The 26474-nt window shown below is 36.4% G+C and overlaps 6 protein-coding genes across 9 annotated transcripts; 4 read left to right on the forward strand and 2 right to left on the reverse strand.

Moving 5' to 3' along the window:
- Positions 1-705: 705 nt before the first annotated feature.
- Positions 706-3263, forward strand: LOC124222987 (leukocyte receptor cluster member 1 homolog). Its single transcript, XM_046634563.2, has 3 exons — positions 706-894; positions 1124-1223; positions 1394-3263. Exons 1-3 carry the CDS (start codon positions 872-874, stop codon positions 2207-2209), a joined length of 939 nt encoding a protein of 312 aa, XP_046490519.1. The 5' UTR covers positions 706-871; the 3' UTR covers positions 2210-3263.
- On the reverse strand, positions 1542-5639 carry l(3)72Dn (UTP4 small subunit processome component l(3)72Dn). Its single transcript, XM_046634562.2, has 4 exons — positions 5299-5639; positions 3319-4864; positions 2932-3234; positions 1542-2764 (listed from the first exon to the last, which is right to left on the reverse strand). The coding sequence occupies exons 1-4, from the start codon at positions 5400-5402 to the stop codon at positions 2648-2650; spliced, it is 2070 nt and encodes a 689-aa protein (XP_046490518.1). The 5' UTR covers positions 5403-5639; the 3' UTR covers positions 1542-2647.
- A 171-nt stretch (positions 5640-5810) lies between these two features.
- Positions 5811-6681, forward strand: LOC124222988 (chromosome transmission fidelity protein 8 homolog). Its single transcript, XM_046634564.1, has 2 exons — positions 5811-5960; positions 6164-6681. Exons 1-2 carry the CDS (start codon positions 5941-5943, stop codon positions 6513-6515), a joined length of 372 nt encoding a protein of 123 aa, XP_046490520.1. The 5' UTR covers positions 5811-5940; the 3' UTR covers positions 6516-6681.
- On the reverse strand, positions 6629-6996 carry SmF (small ribonucleoprotein particle protein SmF). Its single transcript, XM_046634565.2, has one exon. It carries the CDS (start codon positions 6994-6996, stop codon positions 6730-6732), a length of 267 nt encoding a protein of 88 aa, XP_046490521.1. The 3' UTR covers positions 6629-6729.
- Positions 6997-7693: 697 nt separating this feature from the next.
- Positions 7694-26365, forward strand: Svil (Supervillin). 4 transcript variants are annotated; one of them, XM_069137584.1, is made up of 19 exons: positions 7694-7881; positions 8864-8912; positions 17310-17409; positions 17474-17741; positions 17841-18117; positions 18242-18331; positions 18452-18623; positions 20974-21131; positions 21210-21454; positions 21582-21783; positions 21879-22030; positions 22119-22580; positions 22735-22885; positions 23454-23878; positions 24027-24150; positions 24252-24446; positions 24545-24819; positions 24902-25057; positions 25387-26365. In XM_069137584.1, exons 4-19 carry the CDS (start codon positions 17583-17585, stop codon positions 25471-25473), a joined length of 3330 nt encoding a protein of 1109 aa, XP_068993685.1. In that variant the 5' UTR covers positions 7694-7881; positions 8864-8912; positions 17310-17409; positions 17474-17582; the 3' UTR covers positions 25474-26365. The 4 variants fall into 4 exon arrangements, with proteins under 4 accessions (XP_068993685.1, XP_068993684.1, XP_068993687.1 ...); XM_069137583.1 differs by having other exon boundaries at positions 7694-7776; XM_069137586.1 differs by having other exon boundaries at positions 7694-7776; positions 18251-18331.
- Positions 15936-17413, forward strand: LOC138190341 (uncharacterized). The gene is made up of 2 exons (XM_069137974.1): positions 15936-16662; positions 16854-17413. The coding sequence occupies exons 1-2, from the start codon at positions 15936-15938 to the stop codon at positions 17411-17413; spliced, it is 1287 nt and encodes a 428-aa protein (XP_068994075.1).
- Positions 26366-26474: the final 109 nt, after the last annotated feature.

Raw genomic sequence — 26474 nt, forward strand, 5'->3', positions numbered from 1 at the left:
CTACTGTGAACACTGGTGCTTTCGAGGTAAGGTGCTCTCAGTGCTTTGATCACGTGATCAACAGCGTTCAGAAATTTAACAGCTTCCACTATTGATAATTATTATTATTGAATATTGTCATTTAAAAATATCGGCCGTTAAAAACAAAAATGGAAAATTTGAATAAATTGTGTTTATTGCAATGTGAAACAAATATTATGTATGAAATGAAAGTAACGCCAAAAAATGTCGATCACAGTATACTGTACTGCGTTCCGTTTTAAGCAGTAACCAGTATAGCTAACTATACAGGAACGGCTTCGCAGTATACTAAATTGACGACACACCTTACAGTGCTCGCAGTGTATATCGGAACATACCCCAGGTGTATGGTTATTGTGCATCTATTTAGATAACATTATTTTTGTCGCTCCGATAGAGTTAGATTGAGATTGCTGAATTTAGTTCAAATGAATTTGCGTAGTTGAATAGTAGACGGCGTCCATACGGATTTATATGAAAAGTTCAGTCTGTTCTCGTTCGTCATTCCAAAGGCATAGTAATATTCGACTCTGCATTATCAGGGTACACGCGGTGAGCGATGGAAACATCAGTTCGTGTCGCCATTATTCACAGATCGCATGCCGGACTGAGTTGCGCGTGTACGGGACAACGCAGAGAGCGCTGCTTAACATTGAATTCATGTCGGCCATTTTCGATCACGAAAAGCCCCATAAGGCTAGCCGTCTTTATGTATTTTCAGTCAACGTTGATATTGTGAAGTGTTATATTACAATTTTCGGAACTGTTCAAAAAAGACTAACAATACAAACGTTTCCGTTTTAGCTGCTGGCAGATATATAATTGTTAGGTTTTTGAAAATCTAATCAACATGAATATTTTACCCAAAAAACGGTGAGTGACAAAATTGATTCAAAAAAATTTGTTACTTTTAGGTTATACGTATGATTGGCTACTCCACAGAATAGCTTTCATGTCACACAATTATTTGTCTTTATTGTTAGCTGTGTTTACAGATGAAATCATAGTAGTACGATTAAAAGTCTTCGATCCATCTAAATTAAGTACCTGTTTATAATGTTGGTATTTCCTTTTTTTTTTTTTTTGTTATTTCATTCTGCAGATGGCACGTTCGCACCAAAGAGAACATTGCTAGGGTACGTCGAGATGAAGCTAAAGCTGCCGAGGAAGAAAAGGCTATAAAAGCCCGGGTCCAAAAAGCGGTAAGAACTGGTTTTGTACCAATATAATTAATGTTTACGATAAAACGATTACCCAAATATATAACAGAATCATTGACTTGCGTCTCTTGCATTTCTAAAAACCTAAGAACATGATTTATTTCTAAATGAACAATAAATTATCGGCAATTGTTTATTTATCATTTTTTCAGGAAACTGAAGCTAGGACGAATTTTCTCAGAGACCAAGCAAGGCAGAGGTACGACGGTCGTCAAGTTGCAGATGGAAAGGATGAGGGTGCTAAGGAAGCAACAACATCAGAAGCCCCCTTAGAGCACGTAAATTTTTTTGCTGACATCGAAGATGGAAAAACTGATTATAGTAAACCAAATGCTGATCATGAAATTGAGAAAAAGCAGGAACAGGAGAAGTATGAAAAGCAAATTGGATATTTGACTTATTTGGGACAAGATACAAATGAAGCTACTGGAAACAAGAGCTGGTACAATGAACTTCCAAAAAGGCTTTCTGAGACTGAAAAATATGAGGAGGCCGGGATTAAAACAAAACTTCTAAATGACCCGATAAACGATATCAGGAAATACATGAAGATAATGGGCTCAACTTTGCCGTCAACATCGTCACCAAATTTTAAGAAAGAAAAATTAAAAACTACAGATTCTGTGAAAAGAAAACGCGATTCCAGTGACTTAGAATCGTGTACTAGAGACGGTGATCGCAAGAGATACAAAAAACACAAGAGTAAGAAATCAAAAAAACATAAAAGGTCGAAAACTGAGGAGCCTACCCCTAAGCCTAGTGTAGATTTAGAAAAATTAAGAGCAGAGAGATTAAGACGGGAAAATGCTGAAAAATTAAAGACCAAGATGCTGTTAGCTAAATTGAACGGAGACCCAATCGAACCCGCAGTGAAGGAAGTTCCAAAACCTATTATACAACAGAAATATAATTCGCAATTTAATCCTGAAATAGCTAGGCAAAATGCTGACAGAATATATAGGCGGTGAAACTATAGCTAATAATTTTCTGTAACATGTGACAGAACTAGCCTGAATTATATGTATAATTTCTAAATATTCTACTGTCTCAAGTCGAATAACAATGCAATAAAAATTTATTTTTTATAAACAATCGATATTCTTTCTCTATTTTTGGATCACATCTAAGATCATTTAATTTCCCAATACGAAATTGAAGATCTGCAAATTGATTAACATCGGACAACATAATAAATTTTTGAATTTAGTTTTTTACTTGTCATTCACGTGTTCGTACTTACTAGGAGGTCACGTTCAAATTATACTTTATATTTATATCATGTGAAATAGATGACTAGGAATGATCAGGATTGTATGAAGAATGACGGTAAAGTCAAAGTTGAAAATTACATTTTACTTGGTTCAGTGTATCGTCGCACATGTGATATCAGTGTGTTTAGGAATGCTCTACATGCCAAATCGCTTCTGTTTAAGAGATGGTGGTAAATTTTCCGTCAATTTGACCGGATTTAATTCAACAGCTACCATTTCATCATTGACCAACCAACTTAGGTGTACTAAATTCTGAAACAAAGATATTCAAATCAATACACGATATAAATGATTCTTTATTGTAATAATGGATCAGAAAGAAAGTCGAATAAACATGATAGTTAAAATAAGAGGGAAACATGCAATAAGGCATCCACTATGTTTGTCTCCAGTTTAATTACCTATGAGCCTTAACTTACCTTATATTTTTTGACAATTCGAAAAGCTCCTTGAGAATGTGAATTCGTTTCATGATTACTGTTATCCATAGAGTCGCCGTTATCCAATCTAAAAATTTTTGCTCCTGAATTAGGCAAATTTTTCGCCTTATCAACAACGCAGATCATCGTGTTGTCGTGCATTATTATTAAATTTTCGTTCCTAGGATCAAATGTTATATGACTGATAGGTATAGCCCGGGAAAGCCATTGTTTTGGCAGTTTTTCCTCTAAGTTTGTAGAAAACTGTGTATAGCGTTTTTCTGTAATACTGTATTCGACGATCTGAAAAATAAAATAGCGTGAATTGACGACTTATTTGCGTAATCCAGCCATTATTCTCAACACCCAGACATTTGTTTTACATACCTTGTGATCAGAATACACAATAACTAGATTCAACGTGTTTTCTTGTACAGCCATCGCGGTCGGTGGGCATTTGTACCTAGGCAGTAACCATAGCTTAGGCGCACGAATGTTGAGATCTTTTCCGACGTGATAGATGGCAATGTTATTTTGATAATCAGCACAGATTAAGTATACGCCATCCGGCGAGAAACAGATCAGATTAATATTATCGACTAGTTCTTTTCCAACAGGTATCGTTCCTTCGTAATTTAACGAGCCTGCCTGATTCTTCATAAATATTATCTTTATCTCGTCATTATCTGTCTTGCTACCATCGACCAATACGATCCTAGAATTATCAGGGCTGAATAACATTTTGTGCGCTTTGTGCACAGGCAAATTTGAGGTCTCGTATCGTGAGAGAACAGGGTCGTTATTCACTACATCAAAGTTGAAAATCCTGATGTAAGAGTTCGTTGAGTAAGCTATCATTTTTGAGTCTTTAGTTATGGCGTACGATATTATGCTTTCACTAGCCTTTGTTCTTAGCTGTAGTAAATTGATCGGCTCTTCTTCGAGCTGATGTATTGTGCCAGGTTGAAAATTCTGCTGCGACTTTCTACTAATCGATCCAAGTTTCCATAGTTCGAGGTAGTTGCTGTACCTCAATAGTATGCACCTTGACATTTCACTTATCAGGACACAGGGGGACTGTAAAATGGGTGGATACTTTATCATAGTTTTTGGTGGGTATGTAGACTGTACCAAGTGCCCGTCGACGCCGGCTGAATAGAGTTTACCGTTTGATTCTACCAACGCTCTGACGTCGTGTTCATGTAGCCGCCTTTCGATACCTTTCACCCATCTGCCGCTAGACTTGATAGTGATTTTTGAGTAGGTGCAAACGGTGGGATCTACACCTGCACAGTAAACAGTGTTCATGTCACTGCTCATAGCGACCGCGAGAATGTCGGCAGTGTGACTTTGGTGAGACTCTATCAACGTTCCCATGTTTGGATCCCAGAATGAAAGAATCCCCCTGGAATCTCCGGACACAACAACATTGTCATTGGTCACAGCCAGGCACCAGACGATTGTTTCCTTGTTCGCCTCTTTCCTAGATGTCGTCATTCTGTGAACAGCGTGACCTGAAACTGCATTCCATATTCTAACTGTATCGATGGACCCAGTGAATATCATTTGCTCCGTAATGTCCCACTTTATGCATAATATTCGACCCTCTTGTTTGTCGAATATTTTATCGTATATCAGGTAGTCATCTGTCACATTGAATGTGTTTATATAACCATCCTCTGTCCCAACTGCTATCTGTGTTTTCGATTTATTCACGTCCATGCACCATGCTGCTCCGCCGGTCACTGCTACCTCGTATTTTGGCGCCAAACTTCCCAGGTCGTATTCTATTACCATTCCTACTAGGCCCGTTGAGAACAGCCTGTTGCTCACCCATAATACAGTCTCTACCGAACTTTCCGGGTGACCAAATATCGTCCTTTCTAAGAACGGCGCCTCTTTTACATTCCATATTTCAATCGAGTTGTCGCTTCTGAAAATATGATTTTGTGTGTTTAAAGTTAGCAAGATACATTTATCAATTGAGCCTGATTCGCCAGCTTTCTTATCTCTAAACAGCCTTCTCTAAAATATACACATCAGTTTTTAACGCAATTCCTATTGATTGCCTTTCAATTTTCTTTCAGATATCAAATATTCAATAGATGGACTGGTACGTTAATATTAAATATGTTGAACATATTTTATATCCCATAGGTGGAAATGAAATGTATTAAAGCTGGTAATAATAAACAGTAAATAAATAATAATGATATTACTTAACGATATTATCATTCGAATAATTTAGTAGATTTCAAAACCGGCAGTTCGAAATAGAGTTGGGAATGTCTAAGAAAAATTAAACCCGTGATTTGTTATTCGACGTTTTGTTCAACAAATAAAAATGTAAATACGCATGGGGCTAACCTGCAAAGAACCAGATGACCATGTTTCGGTTCGTAACACAAACAGATGATGGCTTTGGGCTCAAGATTGTATAGCTTAAAATTGTGTATCTTACAGGTTGACATATTTACATCGGACCGACGGTCAACAGTTGTTAAATTAGAAAAAAGTACTTAACAACTTTCCTCAAACATGTCGCTTATAACCATTAGCTAGCGTCACCGAACTACACGTGCTTTGCTAGATTGACGTCCATAAACACTACGCATCTTACATAGCGGTAAGATATCTTATACATCTTACCGCTATCTTACATAGCAGTTGACTCGATCGGACAAACCGTTGTTCAAAAAACATTCTAAATAAATATTGTAATAAATACTGTAAAACATTTCTTTCTCATGATTTATTTCTAAAAATTGAACCTTCCTATGGTTCGTTTCGTCGTCAAGTTTTGCTTAATTAATAAACTGAAACTGCCAGTAATACATCTGTTCTTAATTATCGCAACGCTCTCATATTCCGTACATACTCTATGGTCAAAGAATAGTTTTCGGTTTATGTGCATACACACGCATACTTTTTACTTTTGACAATTTTTCTCCTAGTTAATCGAATAAATTTTTATTCGAAATTTGATACATTCGGGAGCGAAGGCGTGCAATGATCATACGGATAAAAAAGTTAGCAACAATTAAGGAAGTACTTTCCATTCGCTAACTTGTATACCCAGTGACCATATTCGTTATTAACACATTCGAATTATTTAGGAGCACGTGATTTCTGGCAATTCTCAATAATTTAAAATATAATGACCGATCAGTAAACGTGGAAGTGAAGCAGTGTTCTCTTTGAAAACACATCACTTTTTTAACTCTACTTTCAGAGATGGCGAGGATACGAACGAATGGGCCATTATTGAGCTTCAAGGGGACCTGGAGTCACGTACGAATCAGTCTTTGAACGATCAATTCATTGGTGACCTACATTACACAAAGACTGGAACTCCAATATTGATAGTGGGTCATCATATATTGTATGGTAAAGAGGCGTCTCTAGATAAGCCATTTGCAGTGTTGGAAAAAATTCATTACAATGAAAACGATCAAGTAGTGGATAAGAGTATGTCCGACTCTAGAACTCGGACAGAGTACACCGTCAGAGCTATTGTTAAAAAAAAATTAGTGTTTCGGGTCAGACCCAAGCCAATAATTGCTAATGTACCAAAAATGGTATAGTAATTTACATCACCAGCATAAAATTTGAAACAGGTGAAAAGGAACAAAGGTGTGGGCATAATTTTCTACAACATTGATAGGTTGATGACAGATGAAGAAAGTTACATATGATATTAATTATTACTAAAAAATTTGTATTTCAATACAGAGGAATTGTACCTTGAAATTGATCCATTTACAAAAGACAATATTATAACTTAATCCCTTAGTTTAATTAATCCTTCATTTCTCCTTCTTCGTCTTCTTCTTCTACCCCTCGGATATACATCACATTGTTACACCTTATCAGAACCTCTCCTAGGCTTCCGGTGCAATTGCCATCGACGTGTTCTTCTGTATTGGCGAGCTGTAAATTCATGTAACCGTCGACTGACACCAAGTAGCCTTTGTACTCATGGCCCCACTTTAGTTTTACCATAACTGGCTTACCCGTTAATCCGTTAAGGAAGGGTTTCGGGTTTATGGGCATTGCTGCTGCCATTGTGGTAATTTTATATTAAAGGTCTGATGAGGAGGATCTGTAATCGTATACAATTGGTTATAATTCGAACAAAGATATTATAATGCATCGGTTAGGTTAAGATGTGAACAATTAGGAAAATAAATATAGAAAATAGTCAATTAAATAGTCCGAATTAAATGAATAAAATAAGCATTATTGATCGCTTTGAACTATTGAAAGACTCACGTGTTTATTTTGTATTACGAAATTGATTTCGATTCACGTTGATTGCCGGTGACGCTTTATAACCAACAAAAAACAAACCCTGGCCAACCAAACGCAGATGAAACACGCACGGCGGATTTGCAAACCGAGTTACGAAGTCACGTCATCATCTCACTAGCGATATTGCGGCTCATGGAAACTAACCCTTAGAGTAGCATGAAGAATTATTTAAAAAAAAATAGTTATGTTAAATTGTCTAAAAATTTCACGATTCCTTATTTCGATTCACAATGGCAACGCTTTATAGCCAACAAAATACAAATGCCGGTTAACCAAACGCAGATGATAGACTTACGGAAAATTTGCTAACCCCGCGTTCAGTAGGTCACATGATCATCTTTCTGGCGACATTTTGACTCATGGAAACCGACCCTTAGAGTAGAATAAAAAAAGTAATCAAGTTGGCTTGTCTGAAAGTTTTTCTTTGTCCATGGCATATTATTGGTTGGTTTTTGGAGAGTGTCGCCTCGCCAGTGTCGCGAATATAACTAAACAGAACGTGTATAACGTTGCGAGGTGATTGGGCGAATATTGGTGAGTTGTACCGTATTTATCATACCGAAAGTGACATTTGTGTTTGATTTATTTTTAATAAATTTATCCTACGAAATCGGGTTCGATCATAAACTTCGCTCATTGGTTCGTATCATACTTTGTAATTATTCATTTAACTTCCATTGTTACTTTCCAAGCTCTGTATATACACCCACCGACTTACGCGTATGGTTATGGTTTATCTCTTAATTTGATATCTGGGACGCCAAAATTCCTTACATGGCTGGCTGCTCCATTTAAGGCATATTTCAACATCTCGTACACCATACTTGTTTATTCACTATTTACCTGCTTCGTAACCTTTCTCTGTCCTGTCGTATTTCATCTGTCTCTATAATTTATTTATTTCTTATAATTTACAATTCTTCTCTACTGTACAAAACAGATTCGTTACTTTTCACGTATATTTTACCAACATACTAAACAACATTCACTGATCGTAACCTAGCTAATCACGATCGGTGACACAAAATCAGACTCAATTTCTTCGTACACTGCAGCGACAAATTGTTAAATTTTATGGCTAAATTCTTTTCTATTCCCCAACTGATGGCTTCAAAAATAAAGCACAACAATAGTCTATCAAGTTAATGTAAACAAAACAATCAAAATCTACACCTGGAACATTAAAATTATCCAGCATTCATGGAGATCTTTCACCACATTCGTGGCAAAAATAAAAATCGCGCAGTTTTTTCATCTATTAAGTAATTCACAAAAAATGCGATCAGCTGAAATCGATTTCGCCTTAAAAACAGATAATCGAGTGGATGTATCCATATAATTCAAAGTTTGGCCAAGCGTTTTGATCGCGCTGTAGACCTATGATTCCAAAAATTATGACATCGACAAAGGATTTTCTAATGGGTGCCATTTTTATTTCTTATAATGCATTATGGACAATTTGAACTAACTAAAAAACCAAATACAAGCAAATTTTTTATATTGATCTTAAGATTAAGAATGAAAACGATAGATAATCTTTGCCAGTAAAGTATTGCAGTGTACAAAAGCATTGAATCATGTCTCTTGTTTCAAACTTTTTCTCACACCAATTTCTTTGCAGAGTGTTGCCTGACCCAAGCTAGAACACAGTCGTCATCGACTCAAGCTAGGTAAGTGGACAAAATTGTAAGAAATATGATACCGAGAAACCAGGATAATCATAGCAGCCTATCCTCAATTTAATGATGTTGTGAATTATTACTATTGCTGAACAAATCGATAATGTATCAACGCGCTATGTAGGAACGGAAAATTGTCTTAAGCGATTAGTGTTTCAGCAGTTTGGTCAACAATATTACAGTTTTTAGGCCCCTTCCTACCTGTTCTGTTACTTTTATTTAATTATTTATTTATTTATTTTTTCCGACGTAGTATGATTTCTTCAAAGTTTGGTGTCAACTCATATATGTAACTATAGTAATGGATTCACTTTGAACCCTGACCACAAACACTGATAATATTTTTCTATAACGGCCGAGCTAAGAATGAGAGAGTATTTATTGATTCCTGAAATAATATTATCTGATGTATACAATGTTTTGTCAATCTATTATCTGGTATCTGAGTCATAGAAGTTCTTCAGTTACAATCATACGTACTTTAGGCACAGATACAGAAATACAGATTGAGCTCGGGCATGATACTTTAGGCGGATTTGATCAGGCAATTACCTGGACAAAAATACCATTACAAAAACCATGGACTCTTAACAATTTTAAGTAAATATGAAAAACATCCCATGATGCGTTGGCAGCAATTTGACCAATTCCAACACTATTCTGCTATTTTTTTTTCATTGATAATCATAATCGAGTGTGCGGCATGACATCTTAATTAGAGTTTAGATAGACTTTGGAATTTTTCGTGAGCCGAGAGTTGCGATTAATTTGGATGTAATATCACTGAAGAGAAACTCTGACTTCAAAGATCAATTACGATGTCTATGTTAATTGCAAAAGCAGAAATAACTGATAGAAATAATTTAGTTTTAAGCTAGAGTCTTGTAGACTTGACAAACGATTGTAGTAATATACTGCTGATATGTGAGCAGTTACGTTGCTGGTAACAAATACTCAGAATTTTACTTTGATGCGTTTTCTATTGTGACCGTTGAGCTGTGAAGTGATTTAATTCGGATTTTTGGGCGTACATTAATGTCACCTAGTCGACGTCACGCGATTTTCATAGTTATCAGATAATAAATGGAATTTTGTAGAAGCAGTTAAAACCCATAGTTATATCAGACCATTCTGTATGATGTCTAGAAACGTTCGTTTTGGAATTTCATTGATCGGTTAATTTTTATAATTGGAGAATTTGGTCAAGGTTGATTTGGGAAAACAATCAATTTTTGAACTGAAATTAGTTTGAAATATTTTACACCAAAGTCTAAGTGTTCCTCAAGGTTTCAATATCGTTCCGTGATCCTTTTGTTATTACAATAAAAAAACTTTTTCTCAGCTATTATGTGACGTAAGATGAGGTATTTATCAAGCTTTCTGTTTGTCTTGAACTACTTTTTAATCGAGGAGTTGTATCGTCTGTGAATGTTTCTGCAACATATGTCTCTTAAACGAAATGTGTTACCCTTTATTCCTTTTATCTAACAATAAATTGTAAAAAACGAAAATAATCATAACGACACGCAAAGATGGTTTCATCTCTATTCAATGATCTTCTGCCGACGTACTGAACGATTTCTATTCACAATAGCAAAAAATTAGTTTATCCAATCAATCGTATGGATTGTCATCTGTCTCAGAGAATTTAGCATAACAGAATCAGTCTGTTCGTAGCCCAAGCAATAGTAATTAGAACGGAATAAATATCACAAGATTAACTCGCTCAAGCTGGCTTACTTTACTGCTGCTTTAATATAATCCCTCGATCGCTTACTCATCACAAGCTTAGCAGTCATTCACTCATTTTAATTAACAGCTTCACTTAATGCGTGTCGCATAGGTTCTTTTCAAGAGGATACATCGTCGTCTTATGCACATGTATGCATATTACGGAAAAGTATTTTACATATGCTTTTGCTCATTAAATATCTATCTGTTTTAAACAAAAAAACAAGTTGATAAGGACCGTCAATCCAGGATAATACATGACATATTCTTACCTCTGAGTTCAAAGCCAATATAGATTTTACGATAACTAATAAATCAGGTTTGCATCATGCGATAGACGAAAATATCGCCTTGTGTTAAGAATTCTCCGATAATAGCTGTTATCTTCGCTAAGTCTCGTAGAATAAGATGTTGAGTCTACTTATTCTAATTTTGATTGCAAAAAGAAATGATGATGAAAATACGACACATTCTTCATTTTTTCCAACTTTTATACTTTATTGTGCAAGTGTATTCGTTACCTTCTTTCTGTATTTTTTGCTTATATCGTCTTCGGCATTTCTATTGTTTTTCTCAATTAACATAATTTACGGATATTATGAATGATTCAACCTATTCTCAGCGATACACGACTATTCATACTTCTGTAATAAACAACCAGAAAATTTATTCTATTTAACTAAGTTCTATTTTTTTAGTCTACTTTGATTTTGCTATATCATTCTGGTAAAAGTATTAGTTAAGCTCATCACATTTGTTGAAGATGACTTGAAAAACTAAAACAGATCTTTTGATAAGTAAGAAATATACGTTCGAGTGAATTCTTGACTTTTATTAAAATCTGTTCGTATATCCATTTTTTCTATGCTCACCTTGCGACACATTTAAGAAATTTATCCAACCGTGATTATAGGGTTTGTGTAAAACATATTATACGCCGAATTTCTTACCATACAACAATCTCCTCACACAAATATCTCTCTCACTATTCAAAATACACGAAAAATAGTAAATGACAAACGGTGCATCGCCCTGAAGGCTGCACAAGGTGAGTACATTCTCGTTGTCTTGTCAAAATACTTGCAATAAAGATGTTTTTCTGAATGTTTTTTACTTTCGAATGAAGTAAAAACGGTAGTCAAACAATTCAATTTCCTTCCCTACTTGTCTACGGTTGAATACGATATTTGAAAAAATTAGAAAGTAGGAAACTTGAACGACGCATGATTTACTGATTAGAATATTCCCCGACTCTAAAAGTGGATGAACTGTGACGTAGAAATTCGTGATTACATCGTTATGAAAAACAGATATTTGTTTGGGGAGACTGAAGGTGGTCATAATGCATGTGAATTATGTAAAACATGCGTCATATGTAAAAACACCTATGGGAGCGTTAAAAAGAAATTATTTCGATGTTTACAGTAGTGGAGTGCCTGAACAACAAAGAGAAGTTTTATGAGGAATAGAAGCTGAGATTTTGTTTACAAGAGAGATTATGGAGCGCGCAGAGCGATGGAGTTCCACTGCCAGTCCGCCTTCAATCTTAAGACTGCATTCCGTCTTACCGCAGACATTATCTTCTTGCATACCTTCGGTGTCTACCCACGCTCTGCTTGGGAACCTCGAACGTACAGCAGTTTACGTCCATGTGCCGCAAGTGTCGCTTAACAAATGTTCGATCTTGAAAAAACAGAACGACTATTACTCGGAAGCTAATTCCATGTATCGTCAAGCCCAACCGACAACGTCAATTTTGAAACACAAAACTTCCGACCACAATCAGACTGATCATAATCAATCTCATACATCCCACCCAGTGCCTGTCACTTTCTCACAGTCAGTCATGGATTTTTCATCCAAAAGGCACGGAATATTGAAGAAACGAAGCAGTTTAGATGAGAGCCAGATAATAAGACGCCGGAGCTGCTCCCCCGATGTATCGATAGCCAAAACAAGTTTCTCCGATTTCAAGCCGATATTGAAACATCAGAGAAGATCGTCTCTCGACGAAATAGTCAGGCGGGCACAGAGTCCAGATCCGCATCCTACTTCTATATTGAAACACAACGTATTGAGAGAGGGCGATCGCGCGTGTAATAATTTTGCTGGCGCTAACGAACCGCAGGGAATTTTGAAGAGAAAATCTTGGGCCAATATCAGTGAGATACATGCCGGACCCCATTTTAACATTGCAAATTCTGTGCCAAAAACAACTGTCGGAGGATCGGACGTGGTTGAGATATCTGAAGTCAGACCTATACTGAAGAAAAAACACAGCCGAGAGGATTCGCTCTCATGCGAATCTGTTTCGCTTGAACCGCGACCGATACTTAAGAAGAAGTCGAGTCTTGAATGCGAAGAATCAGATGAGAGACCAAAGAAAACGATACTTAAATCTCTGCAAAAACAATCACTCGATCGTTCGGGCTGCGATTCCGTCACAGCTGCACTTTCCCCAAAAAAGTTGTCAATGCTGAGAAACTGTTTGACACGATCTTTGTCCAGAGATTCGTGGGACTGTGATAACACTCGACCAATTTTAAAACAATATAATTTATTCAAATGTGATGAGGATGAGGTTTCAGCTCGCAAACGGGATGCGAACTGTGTTCATTTCAAGGATCTGTTCTTCAGAAAGAGAGCACAGTCCGTCGAACATGTTTATACATCGGATGGCGAGAGCGAGCTGTTGAGGATACTCAGCAAACGAAGATCGCTTGAATCAGTTTATTTCAATGACACACGACAGGAGAGATTCGGCTGCAAATTCCTATCCAAACGAATCTCCGACTTTCCTCAAAACTTCGTCTCGCCTCAGTGTAGAGAATCCTTACATGACGTACCTACAACCATTTTGAAAATACCTGATAGGTATGTAACTTATACCAACTATACTTACGTATAGTATATTTGAATACCGTGGATAGTCAGTTGCTGTTGTGTAATTTCATTTCAAAAATAATATTTGTTACTTCATATTTTACAATTAGTTTAGTCGTTGTATCAACAAAACTTCTCGTTGTGAAAGGATTGTTGACACTCGAATCATTAAACACGTTTTAAAAAGAAATCTGTCGTAGTTTCCACTATATTTAAAATCACATTAAAAATAACATTGTAATAATTTTATTCCTGCCTATACTGTCAGATTGGAAAATGAATTGAAAGTTGGATTTATTCCAGGTCTTGAATGTCGTTAGGTGATACAAAACTGGATGCGTGAGGGATAGTCGTTGATAGCACGTTGTTCGTGGAATTAAACAACGAATTACCAAAATGGATGAAATTATGATGCGAAGAAAGGAAGTTTTGCCAGGATATAACTGTCTGATCAAGCGATCCATTGAAATGTCAGTTAGAAACACGTTCCACGTTTTCAGAGGGAAATTGTCCGTATTGGATTGGATATTGCTACCTGAATATCCATATTTGTAACGCAGTTTATATGTTTTTTTTTTACATTTATTCTACAATATATCAAGTGACACACCATATTATATCATTACGACATTTATATAATCTGTAATCTTTCATTTCATAAATAAAAAATAATGCTACATAAATTTGCTGTGAAAATTATATGAGGTACGAATTTGTGTTCCAAATTTCTCGATTCGTTAGTTTTTAATTACTGTCAAAGCGGTTGCAAATTTGCGAATAAATGATTGTGCACCTGTTAATTTCATTCGATATTCGACTAATGATTATAAAAATCGTAAGAAAAAATCGATTATTCTAGTGATCGAATAAGAAAACAACTTAATGTACCGTCGGCTGAATAATTTCTTCGCTATTGTAAATGTTAATGAACAATATTAATTCCTAAGTCCTATTTACTGTATATTACCCGCATCTGCTTTTCTAGACATCGATGTTACCATTTCGATCCTGTTCTTTTTTTCAAACTGACAGACTAATATCTGTAAACCTTTTGGCGTTGGCTGCTATCTGTGTTCCTACTGTTGTCTCCTTTTTTCTACGCTGCTTGGTGGCTATTTTACAACACTATTAATCGTTTACCGCGTATCTAATTGTTTTCCTTGAATCATATCAACACTTGGGGAAACCTTGGACCTTACCCTTTGCTTAAGATATTTAAGTACCCATGCTCCTGTACTAATAATGAGACCAGACAACAACAATACCTTTCCGAAACAAGTTTAGAACATAAACAGAGGCTTATCGTATGCAAACATAACGTTGAGTGTGACTCGTTCATTCGTATATATGTATATGTACAGCATACAGAGTGACCAACGGTTTTCACTGATATAGCACATTTTCAAAAAATTTTCTGCATACGTTAGTGGGAATCTACCGTTACTAAACGTGTGTTTGTTAAAGTTTTGTCGTATGCTAGGTGGCCGACTTTGTGGTCAGAGATTCAAACCACATTCAATCGCGCTGAGAATCAGAGTCTGTGGTATTCAGCGTCTCACTTGGAGCTAATTGAAATTTATTCTATCGTCATATTTGCATAATATTAACGCTGTGTAAGTTGGAATGTGAGGGCTGTATAGATACGCTGAAGCTTCTGCAATCGATGTAAAATTCAATAATAGTGAAGCCAGGCTGAAATTTTTTTTGGTCATCGTAATGTTGATCGCAGGTAACGATTATAACGATGTGTTTTATGCTGCATTCTGAAGATGTGTTACACTTACCTAATCTTACTGACAGCCAGACGAATAGCTCAGCACTAGAATACTCTGCGACATCTCTGCAGTGTCATGGGATTTTATTCTACAAACCTTTTCAAACGCTCTCTCAAAGTAGCATGCCCGTCCCTTTTTCTCATTCTGTAAACACTGCCGTATGTTCTTTAGATGTTATATAACTATAGTATTGTGTATAAAAAAAAAAATCAGCCAACTCTCTAAGGGTGATTAAATTTTCCGATTTTCAAGTATATTTTGCTATACCTAAGTGTTTTGACTTTTAGGTTTTTGTCGTTAAAAGCACGCACCGTAAAATAATACTCAGTTTTGCTTGTCGATTGCTCGTTATTGGCGTGATTTGATATTGGCTTCACAATTGAGTTTTTTGTATACGTATAATTTTGTATGTGAAAAAATAAGATGTTGACTCAGCACAATTAAGCTTAGCGAATTTTGTATTTCAGTGTGTTGGCCAGAAAAGTCGTCAAAGCATGCAGTAGAAATTCGACGATCTCGACTTCTTTATTTAAATGAAACCAGGACTCGAGTCTATAGCGCATAGATCTTGATCCCTTGAAAATGTTTAGATAAGACGAGATACAGTTTTATTTCGCTAGTCGCAATGTCCGGGAAAAGAGAGAATATTAGTAAGTCATCGACGAGAGTGCCTAAGGGAAGAAAAAATTGTGGCGATATTTCAGCAAGCTCGACGTTAGGTAGGACACAGTCTTCGACGCCAGCTGCCAACATCAGGAAGGTCGATAAATCGTCAAGTCTGAAACATGAGGAAGTGGTTCATTCAAGGAAGTCTGACATCAAAGAGCAAACCTCAATGCTACGGGCCAATAGCGAGCTTCGAACGTCTTCGCGTCTTAAGGCGGTTGAGGAAAATCCTCGTTCACCATTGAAAAAAAAATCCACTCGTTCAATCTCTCAAAGAACGCTGCGAACTCTGGATCATTCCAAGATAGCCGATAAACAGGCATCGCCAAAAAGAGTCAACGCGCAACCTGTAACTAGCAAGAGATCTCCTGATCAGAAAATCACAAACACGAATAATGACCGCGACGTCTCCGCAGCTAGAACTGAATCTAGAAGTGTTTTCGGCGAAGAATCAGACCCTTCGAAATTAACTCTGGTAGAACGAGTCAAGCTGTTTAATGAAAAAATTGCTACGGAAAAGGCAATCAATGAAAAAAATATGCTCTACAACAGCGGTAGGTCGGCAAGAAAGAATTGGCTTACATCGCGTGCCAGAACTCAACCCATAACTTCGGAAGAATTGGAAGCCGCCTTACCAAAATCCCTTGCTCATTACAACAATCGTCATTCAATGTTCGAACGACGAGGTGAGTTGTGTCAAAACAAACGTGACTCATTCATCAACTATGCATCATTCTATAGTCACTTTTCTCATTCCATTATCTGATTTGATAATCGGACGAACCATATCGAATAACCGCTCCACCGGTAGTGACTGATGTGTTTAATAAAAACACTCGTTTATCACATTTTATTATTGTTATTTCTTCTTTTGCAGAAGAACCGATTCAGGAAACATCCAGTTTTAGTGCGGTGATTGATGACGATGAGCTGCAACAAAGCGAATCCATTGAAAAAAGTGGATCCGCAGTGTCGCAAACAGTATTAAAAGATCATCGTAAAATTATCGTGTCATCTAAACATGCCGTTAGTGCGATTGGCCCTATGCAGAAGAGTAATTCTCTCCGAAAGCCAGTCGAAACACTTACAGGAATTGTAGAATTTGATAGTGATGGCAATAATACTTCAAGTTCCCCTATCAGAGCGCCGTTGAATGAAGATAATAACAAATCGAAAGAGAGCATCGTGACAATTAGAAACAAATCGACGAGATCGGTGAAGCAAATTGAACCAAGCGTTAGAAGGAACAACGAACGATTGAATAAACAAGTAGTTCATAAATATTTGAGGAAAAAAACACAGACAGTGACAAACGACGTTTCGCATATTTCAGAACAGAAGACTAAATCAAAAGTGGACAAAAAATCCAGCGGTGGATTACGAAAGAGGGACGATTCTCGGTCACGAGATAAGTCATTGGCCGAACGAAAAAAGTAAGTATTCGTTTCAATGTAATATCGTTTTGCAAGGCGAGTTTGTGACTATCTATTCTTGCAGGAAAAATGCTGTGTCCAACACTCTTAACAGGGTTGAACAGCGCCCTTTGAGGAAGGAGACAACGGAGGACCTAGATTCTAAAATTATATCAACTGACGCAAGCGTCACCATGACAAGATTAGTCCAGGAAGTGAATTCCATGGAAATGCGCAGCATAAGCATAGCGAATCGATTAGCAGCCCTTGAGCAGAACGGGAGTACAAAATGGAAGTATACATTTCCTTGCGATACCAAGCTCTACCCGCCTGCCACACCGTGTAATGAAAATGTGTGTATCCAAACGACCGAAATTCTTATGATAGAAAATACTAACTAACTAAATAAATAAATAGATAAAGTGTTAATCGGTGTCTCACGTTTTCCTCAGGATTCGACGGATGGTAACTTTCTACAAAGATCGGATTCAGTGGTGAAGCAGGGAAAGTTAGCTGAACGTCTGGAAAAATTAGAAACTGCATCGGAAAAATGGAGGAGAAGAGTTGCTGCTACAGATGCCGTTCAATATTCCATATATGGAAAGATGAAAGTTGATCACTCAGAGGGTCTTCATTCCACCGTATCTTCACCCCTCATTCAGGCAATTGAGAACGAATCGAGCAGAGGAAAAAAATTACCTAGAGCGGAACGTTTCAGAGTAGAGAAAGGTAATTACTCTACCGTTGAAGCTGTCGCTGCACTTTCTATTTGTAAAATATCTATCAAGAGTAGTGTAAAATTCTTTCTCCTAGGAAATGAAAAATAACTTATTACAACAAATTTTTTGTTGAGAATCTGCAGGAAAAACGACCGAAAATGTCACTACCAACGAACCTGTTACTATGTTCAGGAGAACTTTGTCTACTCGAAGAATACTTGATGGTGAGTTTTCATCACCGTTACCTTTGCATTGTGCATATATGTTCATCAACGTGTTTTTTGTTTCGTATTAACGAACGCTTTTTATCTTGCCAATTGTTCCTAAGATCTTTCTTTTTTCAGTTGAAAAAATTGGACCGTCTCAGCAACATTCTGATCTTACTGTTTCTGTCCCGCAAACCGCCGACCTGAATTTTACCACGTTTTTCGGTGGCGTGTCTACGGCACGACGTGACGAAGAATATATTGACTTAAATGAAAGTGACTTTGACATCATCAAGTCGCATTCTGAACTGTAAGTCTTTAATTTAATCTATATAATAACCATCATTGTTTTCTTCACACTAGCTTCATAATATTATATGCTATCACTACCTTCTTTGTCTGTAAGTAAACCATGTCGCTGGCTTTTTTTCTTACTGTTCCTCGACCAATATTTACGACAAATTATCCTTAAACGTCAAAGCGACATTGTCAATTAATAGCTCTTCTCCAAGATGTTGAATTTCATGCGGTAGCCTCTTATTTGTTATCGTTTTATTCTCTCCGTGTTTTTGGCAGGTAAACAGTCTAGGAATGGTGATGGGTCTCATTATTGTAGGTGAATATGAGGCACACCAACAGGTGGCGATAAATGTAATCAGAACTAGAACTTATTGTTAGTATTCCTGTTGAATGCTTAGTGTTCGAGTGTTTCACCAGATGTGTGTTATACGATGAAAATCTTTTGCTTGCAATACGAGTTCGACTAACTGTCTCTGGATCAACGCATCATTTTTTGTTCATAGATGTAGCATGTGTAATATTTCTTAGCATTCATGTTATGTTGTATGCCGTGTTTGAAAAGCTATTTCGTTTATTTTATCTTAACGGGATAATGACAGTTTCATTAACCTGGGTATTTGACCTGATTTCTCAGCAAGGAATGTAATACAACGAAATCGTAGACTTTAAAAAATCAATTTATACTATATATCATCCTTTTCCCTTCAAGGTTTTCACCCACAATTTATTTCATTCGTCAATTTTTGCTGGTCCCTTGTACTTGAAAAATATTACATCATTCGAAAAATTTCACGCTATAAAATCTTTGCATATTTCAATGCTATGTATTGAATATTATTCGTTCTCGATGTTGCCCTTAAGGGTGAATAGATCGTACCATGTAAATTGATACTTGGGAAAACGAAGAAGTCGTATAAAAAATCTTTAGCATTGTTATTTGTACCAATGATCGTAACCACGAACGAAACATTTGAATTCCTACCAAGTTGATTCTGAGCATATTTGAATAAGAGTAGCTGACAACAATAATTCAAGAAAAAGGATTTATGATTATAACGTTCAAAATGTTTAAACTCTGGTCTTTTGATGCAAGTTCAATGTTTTTGGGTTCATTTTGTTCACTGTAGATGTATCCACAAATTAGCTAAGAAAAATGTCTGAAATACTTATCCCTGGAGTGGGAAAAACTATTGGCCGCAAACAATTACATTGCGCTTTACAACTGTACTTTAATGTAAAATATATTGAAAGGTTTTCAAACAATTTGTGGGATTCTAGTTAGCGAGAAAAATAAGCCTGAAAATATTAGAATCGGATCAAAAACACCAAAGTTTAAGCATTCTACATGTTATAATTGTAAAAGATTTTCTCAAATTTTTTGTATCTCAGCTTGTGATATTAAAATTTGATCAGAATCGTTTCTAGTACAGGGTAGGGATTTATAATTCGTGCTCACCATCATTCGTAAAAATATAACATTACCAGAGATTATTTAAACTGTATTTTCTCTTTCCATAACTTTCCATTCAGACGTTATAGCCAATTCACTTTAACGTATTTAACATTTTTAGTAAAGATATACATATACCTGAAAATTATTATATAATTAATTGCCTGGTCCAATTCTTTTGAAATGCGAAACTACGTTGTTGCAGCCTGGTTTCTTCGGGTAAAACAAGTTCACGTCTAACAATGGCTAAACAGTGACTCGTAATGTACTAATTGGCTCTAATTATGGAAGACTAGTGTCAATACTGCAGTAATTCTTTGCTCCAAGTTCTGTACAACTTTAGCAATTTGCTTCATTTGCCTGTATTTTGTGCAGTTTTGCAAATTTCTGACTTGCTCCACGTTTCTTGTCACGCCTGTTCACTGATTCTTATTCGCCAAATCTCAGCCAGGTCATTAGCACTTGCTACCTACTATTTATTCACGTGGAAAAAGTATTTCTATGCGTGTATCATTATTCAAGTATACCAACGTGAAAAAATAATTAAATCCTAATCGAAAATCTAACGACTACCTGTAAAATAACGTACCCAAACATAGATGACGTTAATTGCTTGATAAGATAACTGCTGTTTGAAAGTGTATACGTTGTAGAGCTTGAGTCATCCTGCATTCACGAGTAATAACATACTTTTGTTTTGCAAATAAAATATACAAACCTTTTACATACAAAACAGGAATTCAATATTTTCAGTAAAAGTTTTCCTACAAGATAGTGTAGAAAAATGTATTCCCAAATCTTTTATCAACTACTGAAAATACGGTTGCAATTAGTAGCTTAAGTGGTCGAAAGATTATGAAAATTTGGTGACTACATTTTTCAATTATTTATCTTATTTATCGCCATCCAGTTTAGTACAGAGAAGAACAGTACCGACCAGGGGACGAAGATTAAAGTCTAAAAATCCGCTGCGAGTACTCGCAGCACGCACCGATCTCAGGATGGAGTACACCGAAGTAAAAACAGGTGTTGCCGAGAGAATTATGAAAGATTTGAGCATTGAAAAGTGTGAGTACGTTTTGTCCATAGGTTTTTATTCAACTTATGATCGTTTTGCAAACTACATATTAGCTGTTATTCACATAGTGGCAAAATCTTCATCGTTAGCGGTTGAAGCGCTGGCTGGCCTTGCCTCAACCGAAGACTTCAATGCTATATCGTTAAGAAATGCAGCTGAATATGCGCAAAGCTCTGGATCAACGCTATGCGCTTATAAAAAATTGATGTTGATTCTTGTGAAAGGAAGACGACATGTGCAGGTCAGACTCGTTGAACCTATTGCATCGAGTATCAACAGCGGTGACAACTACATATTAGTCACTCCAACAGAGGTACGTTGAATAAATCTCAGATACTTGACTAGGATTGTTATTCTTCTTGTTTTTCGTATAATAAGGTAATTTCGATGTATCGCACATACATTTTAGTACGTATCACGCGTTGTTTATTCTACTCCAGGTGTACAACTATGTGGGAAAGTATAGCAATGTCATTGAGCGAACTCGGAGTGCAGATATAGCGTTGACAATTCAGCAGAACAAGGAGTTCGGCTGTACGGCAAATCAAGTGATCACAGTTAGCGAAGAGAAGTCTACTTGTTCAAGAAATGACACGTCCAAGTTTTGGAACCTCCTCGGGATTGACGATGAGATAATCGATGGTGAGTTGAGAATAATTGTGGAATTTTGTTCTTTACAAAATATACCAGAAATATTATGATTTTAGATCAAATTCTTTTATTATGCGATTTTTCAGTAACGAAAGCTGGTCATCCGGACGAAGACGAACTTTATGAAAATGTCGTAATAAAGACAAATATGGTATATGAACTAATCGATAAAGAATTGGTTCCATTTACAGACTTTTGGGGCGTAATACCAAAGATCGAAATGTTGGAACCTAACAAGGTGAATGATTCTTTTGTACTGGTTGACGATCACTTACTCATGGCGTATTACGATCTTCCTGATACTGATTTTCGCTTTCTTCCTTCAGATTTTGATATTCGATTTTGGTAGCGAGATGTACATTTGGAACGGCAAGTTGGCTACTTTACCAAATCGTAAACTTGCTTTTGACATGGCCAGTGAACTGTGGAAAAAAGGTTACGACTATTCCGAGTGTACAGTATGCCCGTTAACAGCGGCCTCTGTAATAGGAGCGCGTCAAACACCGGGATCTGTTGAAAATAAGGCATCTATGCGACCCGACTGGTGCCTCTTACTCAAAGTGACGCAGCACATGGAGCCGGTATTATTTAAAGAAAAATTTCTGGATTGGCCTGATTTTAAAAAAGTAATACAGACGAAAAGTAACGACAGTAAAGAGTCGGTTGACAGTGGCGTCTCTGTCCAGCCATTTAACGTCAGTGTTATAATCCAACCGAATACAACGCCGGTCGACTTAATGCTGGAAGGAAGTCACCTTGGTCGTGGAAAAGAGTGGTTCGACAAAGAGGTAATAAAATAAAAAATAAAACTCTTATAATACGTAATTTTCATTTTGTAAAACTGTCAAACCGTTTTTGAAAATTGATAACCTTGTGTAAAATTATCATTCATCATTCTGTAGAAAAGATTGAGGTGTTTTTTTTTTTTTTTTGTCAATCCAGCTCAGGAAAATCCACCTCATTACTACGCTGAGCACAACTGTATGGCACATAGACGAATATTCGCATACTTTGTTGAACGATAATTCTGTGGGACAGTTCCATTCTGGAGATAGTTACATTGTTCGCTGGTCGTACAGAATTACTACTACTGGTGAGTAGGTTGCGCAGTATTTTCGATAATGAGGAATTGTAGAGAGCTGATATCTGAATTAGAAATGAACCCTGCAACAGTCGTATAAAAAGAAAACTAATAGAGAAGAGGAAAAAATATTAATTTTATCAGCAGGTGAAGTTCTTAGATAGCTAATCTTCTTTGACACGAACCGAAATTTGTTTGTTTATTTATTTATTTATTTTTATTTTTACCTCGACGAAGTCACGATTTTCGATTTTTTCTTTGGAATTTACGTCTTTCATCAATAAATTGACAAAAAAATATGGTAATTTTAATCTGGAACAAAAGCACTTGGGATTGTGACAACTAAATTAAAGTTGATCTGTTGACTCATTTTTGAAATGGTTTACAATATCATTAGTAAAAATGTATTTAATTTTAATAAACAAAATGTGCTAACGAATCTGGATCTACATACTTTTGAATAAAAAAGTATCCCAATGGAATTGAACAATTTGTTGTTAGGATATGAATTCCCAAAATTCACCAACATTGTCAGCAGCCTGCTTGCAAATACCCTCAACTGACATTTAAATATGTTTAGGAAACAAACTCAGTGGCCAGCCTTCCAAGTATTCGGCAATAGGAAGAGATCGTTGTGCTTACTTTATTTGGCAAGGACAAACAGCATCGCCGAACGAACAAGGAACTGCAGCACTGCTTACCGTCGAACTGGATCATGAAAAAGGACCTCAAATCCAGGTCATTCAAGGTTTCGAACCGTCTGCCTTCCTCAATCTATTTTCTGGAGGCATGATTGTACACATTGGAAACAGAATGGATAAAGAAAGGGAGGAAAGACACAGATTATACATCTGTCGAGGCACTCTCGAGTCTGAAGTATCTCTGATTGAAGTCCCCTGCTCTATGGAAAGCTTAAGAAGTCGGTGTTCCTTCGTTTTAATTGATCGTGATACTGGAAAACTGTACGTGTGGCATGGAGGCGCCTCGCTACCTCACATCAGAGAGGTATGTACCAAGTTTACGTATTTTCATTGATACGGCGTCTAGTAAAAGCATCAATTGGCAATTGCCATTAACTAATTTTTTTGCTCACAAATTCTACGCAATTGCTCAAAAACTATATACATACATATATATATATATATACTTTCAGAATGCATTGCAAGCTGCTAACAAGCTTAAAGTCAATTGCCCTGAAGAAGCAGGGCTGACTCCATGCAGCAGCGTCGACATAATCGAAGTTATCGAGGGTAAAGAACCTGAGGAAGTTTTGAACGGTACTGATATATTTTCAACCAAACGTGACTTTTGAAACATTCCTTTTGATATTCGACAAAAAGATGGGTGAGGCTAATTTTTTCTTAACTTTGTACCACAGCTCTTGATAAAACTGAGATGAAGGACTATTTGTCTCTGGAAAATAACGATTTAATGGAACACACACCGAGGCTTTTTAAGTTGTCAAGCATCTCGGGGGAGTTTAGGCCAACCGAATTGCTCTGTGCCCATCGCGCCGATATCACAACTCCGTATCCCTTTCTGCAAATTGAATTATACCAAGTAAACCAACCCGGTAAGTTGCGTATGTGTATGTAAAATAAAGTTCGGACAATCTTACTTTTTCAACAGTATCGTTTTTTTAATTTTGTTACCACAAATTTATTGTTCCAGCGTTATTTATGCTCGACAATGGGAATGAAATTTGGCTTTGGCAAGGCTGGTGGCCTGACAGCGGAGCCGATGATCAAACCGGAAGTGGAGCTGTACGATGGCAATCTGAGAGAAGAGCTGCGATGAGAACGGCTATCCAGTATTGGCAAACAAATCACCCCGATTCTACTCAACTACCCATTTCGCTGGTCTGGGCTGGCCTGGAACCCTTGGAGTTCAGGAATCTGTTTCCAATGTGGGAAACCCGCGAGGACGTAGCGGAATTGAATATGCGGGTACGTTGAAATTTCTAGAATAACCAGCTGTGTCTTATAATTTAGAAGAAAAAAATAGCCAACAAATATCGGTTATTAATAGGATGATCACAAGCTGGGAGAAATACTGAGCATACACAATGAACTGGACAAATTAACTCAAAGCACGTATCCACCTGCTGAATTATTGCAAAGGCCACTGCCTCAAGGAGTGGATCCAACCCGTCTGGAATTATATTTATCACTGGAAGATTTTGAGGTATGAAGTTTCAAATAATTGAAATGCTACTTTCAATTCGAATTTAGAATTACTCTGTTTATATTCTTTCTTCTGCATAACAATCCTACCAGAATAATACTTTTTAATCTTATAACGGGGAAAAGATAACACAGAGGCATTACGTTGTATGGTTAGGCTTCTGGAACTGCTTGAACGTCAACAAGCTTCTGTAATCGCTTTTTATCAACCGTGTATCCTTGTTAAATGTATTGTTTCCGGAAGATTTGAGATTATCATATCAACATATATACACACCGAATTCAAATGTTTCATCGTATATTATGAAAATATCTTGTCTTTGTTAACAGAAATTGTTCAGCATGACGAAAGATGTATTCCAAGGACTACCAGCATGGAAACAAATTAAGCTTAAAAAAGAAATTGGATTATTTTAACGGTGGTTTTTTTTTTTCTTGTTTTTTTTTCAGGCATGATGCTATCACATAAATGTATATACAATACGCATGACAGGTGAATTTCGAGGTATCGATTATTAGTTTCTAGGATCTAGTTGATCGTAAAATTATATTTCGGCTACTTTTGCTATCATGTTGATTTCGCGTGAAATACTGTTTGATAGCTATTGGATAATGAAAATGATGGTTAAGCCAAAATGAAATTACGAAAACCTCAACAGTGGTCATGTTGATTCTGCGCCAGCTTCTAACTGCTTTTAAATTCGCTCGTCGAATACCTTGAACATTTTATTCTCAATTTCAGCCGAGTCTGGAATTATCCGGTCTTATTTCACGCCAAATACTATTACCTTATGAAGATCATTTTGTCAACATTCATTTGAAAAGCTCCTTATTCTTTTCAAGAATTGAGTGTGCGAAATTCACCTGCACGAGTGTATTTATGTGCACGTGATGGCAAAATCGAGCAAAAAAGATCACTTATGGTTCACTTATTTTAACGGATTGACATCACCAGCATTACAACTCTTCGTTTTATTCGTAAACAAGGATGAAAATTCGATTGAAAGTAATTTTACGGTTTCCGAGATGTTAAAAAATTTTCGTCCCGATTACCAATTGTTTGACATTTCTTGAATAGTAAAGCATTGTCTTAAATCCGAAGGACAGGGTATAACTTGTAACGTTAAAATTAAACCGGGAACTCTCTTTCAGACTGATGTCGTCATTGAATAATAAATTTGTATCGCCATGGATTAATTGATGGATCCTTAAGGACCGAAGTATATACTGTATATATCACATGTATTATAGAATTCAGTGTAACAGATTCGGAACTGCATATAATAAGATTGAATACGTGAAATTTTTATTCTATTAATAATTATTTAATTATAAATTATTGTATTTAGTTTTGTTTATTTTTCTTTGTTTTTTTTTTCCTCAAATACCGCTTGTGATCTGTATTTTAAAACACTTTT

The sequence above is a fragment of the Neodiprion pinetum genome, chromosome 7 (genome assembly GCF_021155775.2).
Source record: "Neodiprion pinetum isolate iyNeoPine1 chromosome 7, iyNeoPine1.2, whole genome shotgun sequence".
Classification (NCBI taxonomy): domain Eukaryota; kingdom Metazoa; phylum Arthropoda; class Insecta; order Hymenoptera; family Diprionidae; genus Neodiprion; species Neodiprion pinetum.

Coding starts and splice junctions, on each gene's coding strand:
- LOC124222987 (XM_046634563.2), top strand. CDS start 872: ATGAATATTTTACCCAAAAAACG. Junction 895..1,123: donor AATATTTTACCCAAAAAACG/GTGAGTGACAAA, acceptor TTCATTCTGCAG/ATGGCACGTTCGCACCAAAG. Junction 1,224..1,393: donor AAGCCCGGGTCCAAAAAGCG/GTAAGAACTGGT, acceptor TCATTTTTTCAG/GAAACTGAAGCTAGGACGAA.
- LOC124222988 (XM_046634564.1), top strand. CDS start 5,941: ATGATCATACGGATAAAAAA. Junction 5,961..6,163: donor ATGATCATACGGATAAAAAA/GTTAGCAACAAT, acceptor CTCTACTTTCAG/AGATGGCGAGGATACGAACG.
- SmF (XM_046634565.2), bottom strand. CDS start 6,996: ATGGCAGCAGCAATGCCCATAAACCCGAAACCCTTCCTTAACGGATTA.
- LOC138190341 (XM_069137974.1), top strand. CDS start 15,936: ATGTCCGGGAAAAGAGAGAATATTAGTAAGTCATCGACGAGAGTGCCT. Junction 16,663..16,853: donor TTCAATGTTCGAACGACGAG/GTGAGTTGTGTC, acceptor CTTCTTTTGCAG/AAGAACCGATTCAGGAAACA.
- Svil (XM_069137584.1), top strand. CDS start 17,583: ATGACAAGATTAGTCCAGGAAGTGAATTCCATGGAAATGCGCAGCATA. Junction 22,886..23,453: donor GTACAGAATTACTACTACTG/GTGAGTAGGTTG, acceptor AAATATGTTTAG/GAAACAAACTCAGTGGCCAG. Junction 24,447..24,544: donor ATACCAAGTAAACCAACCCG/GTAAGTTGCGTA, acceptor TTATTGTTCCAG/CGTTATTTATGCTCGACAAT.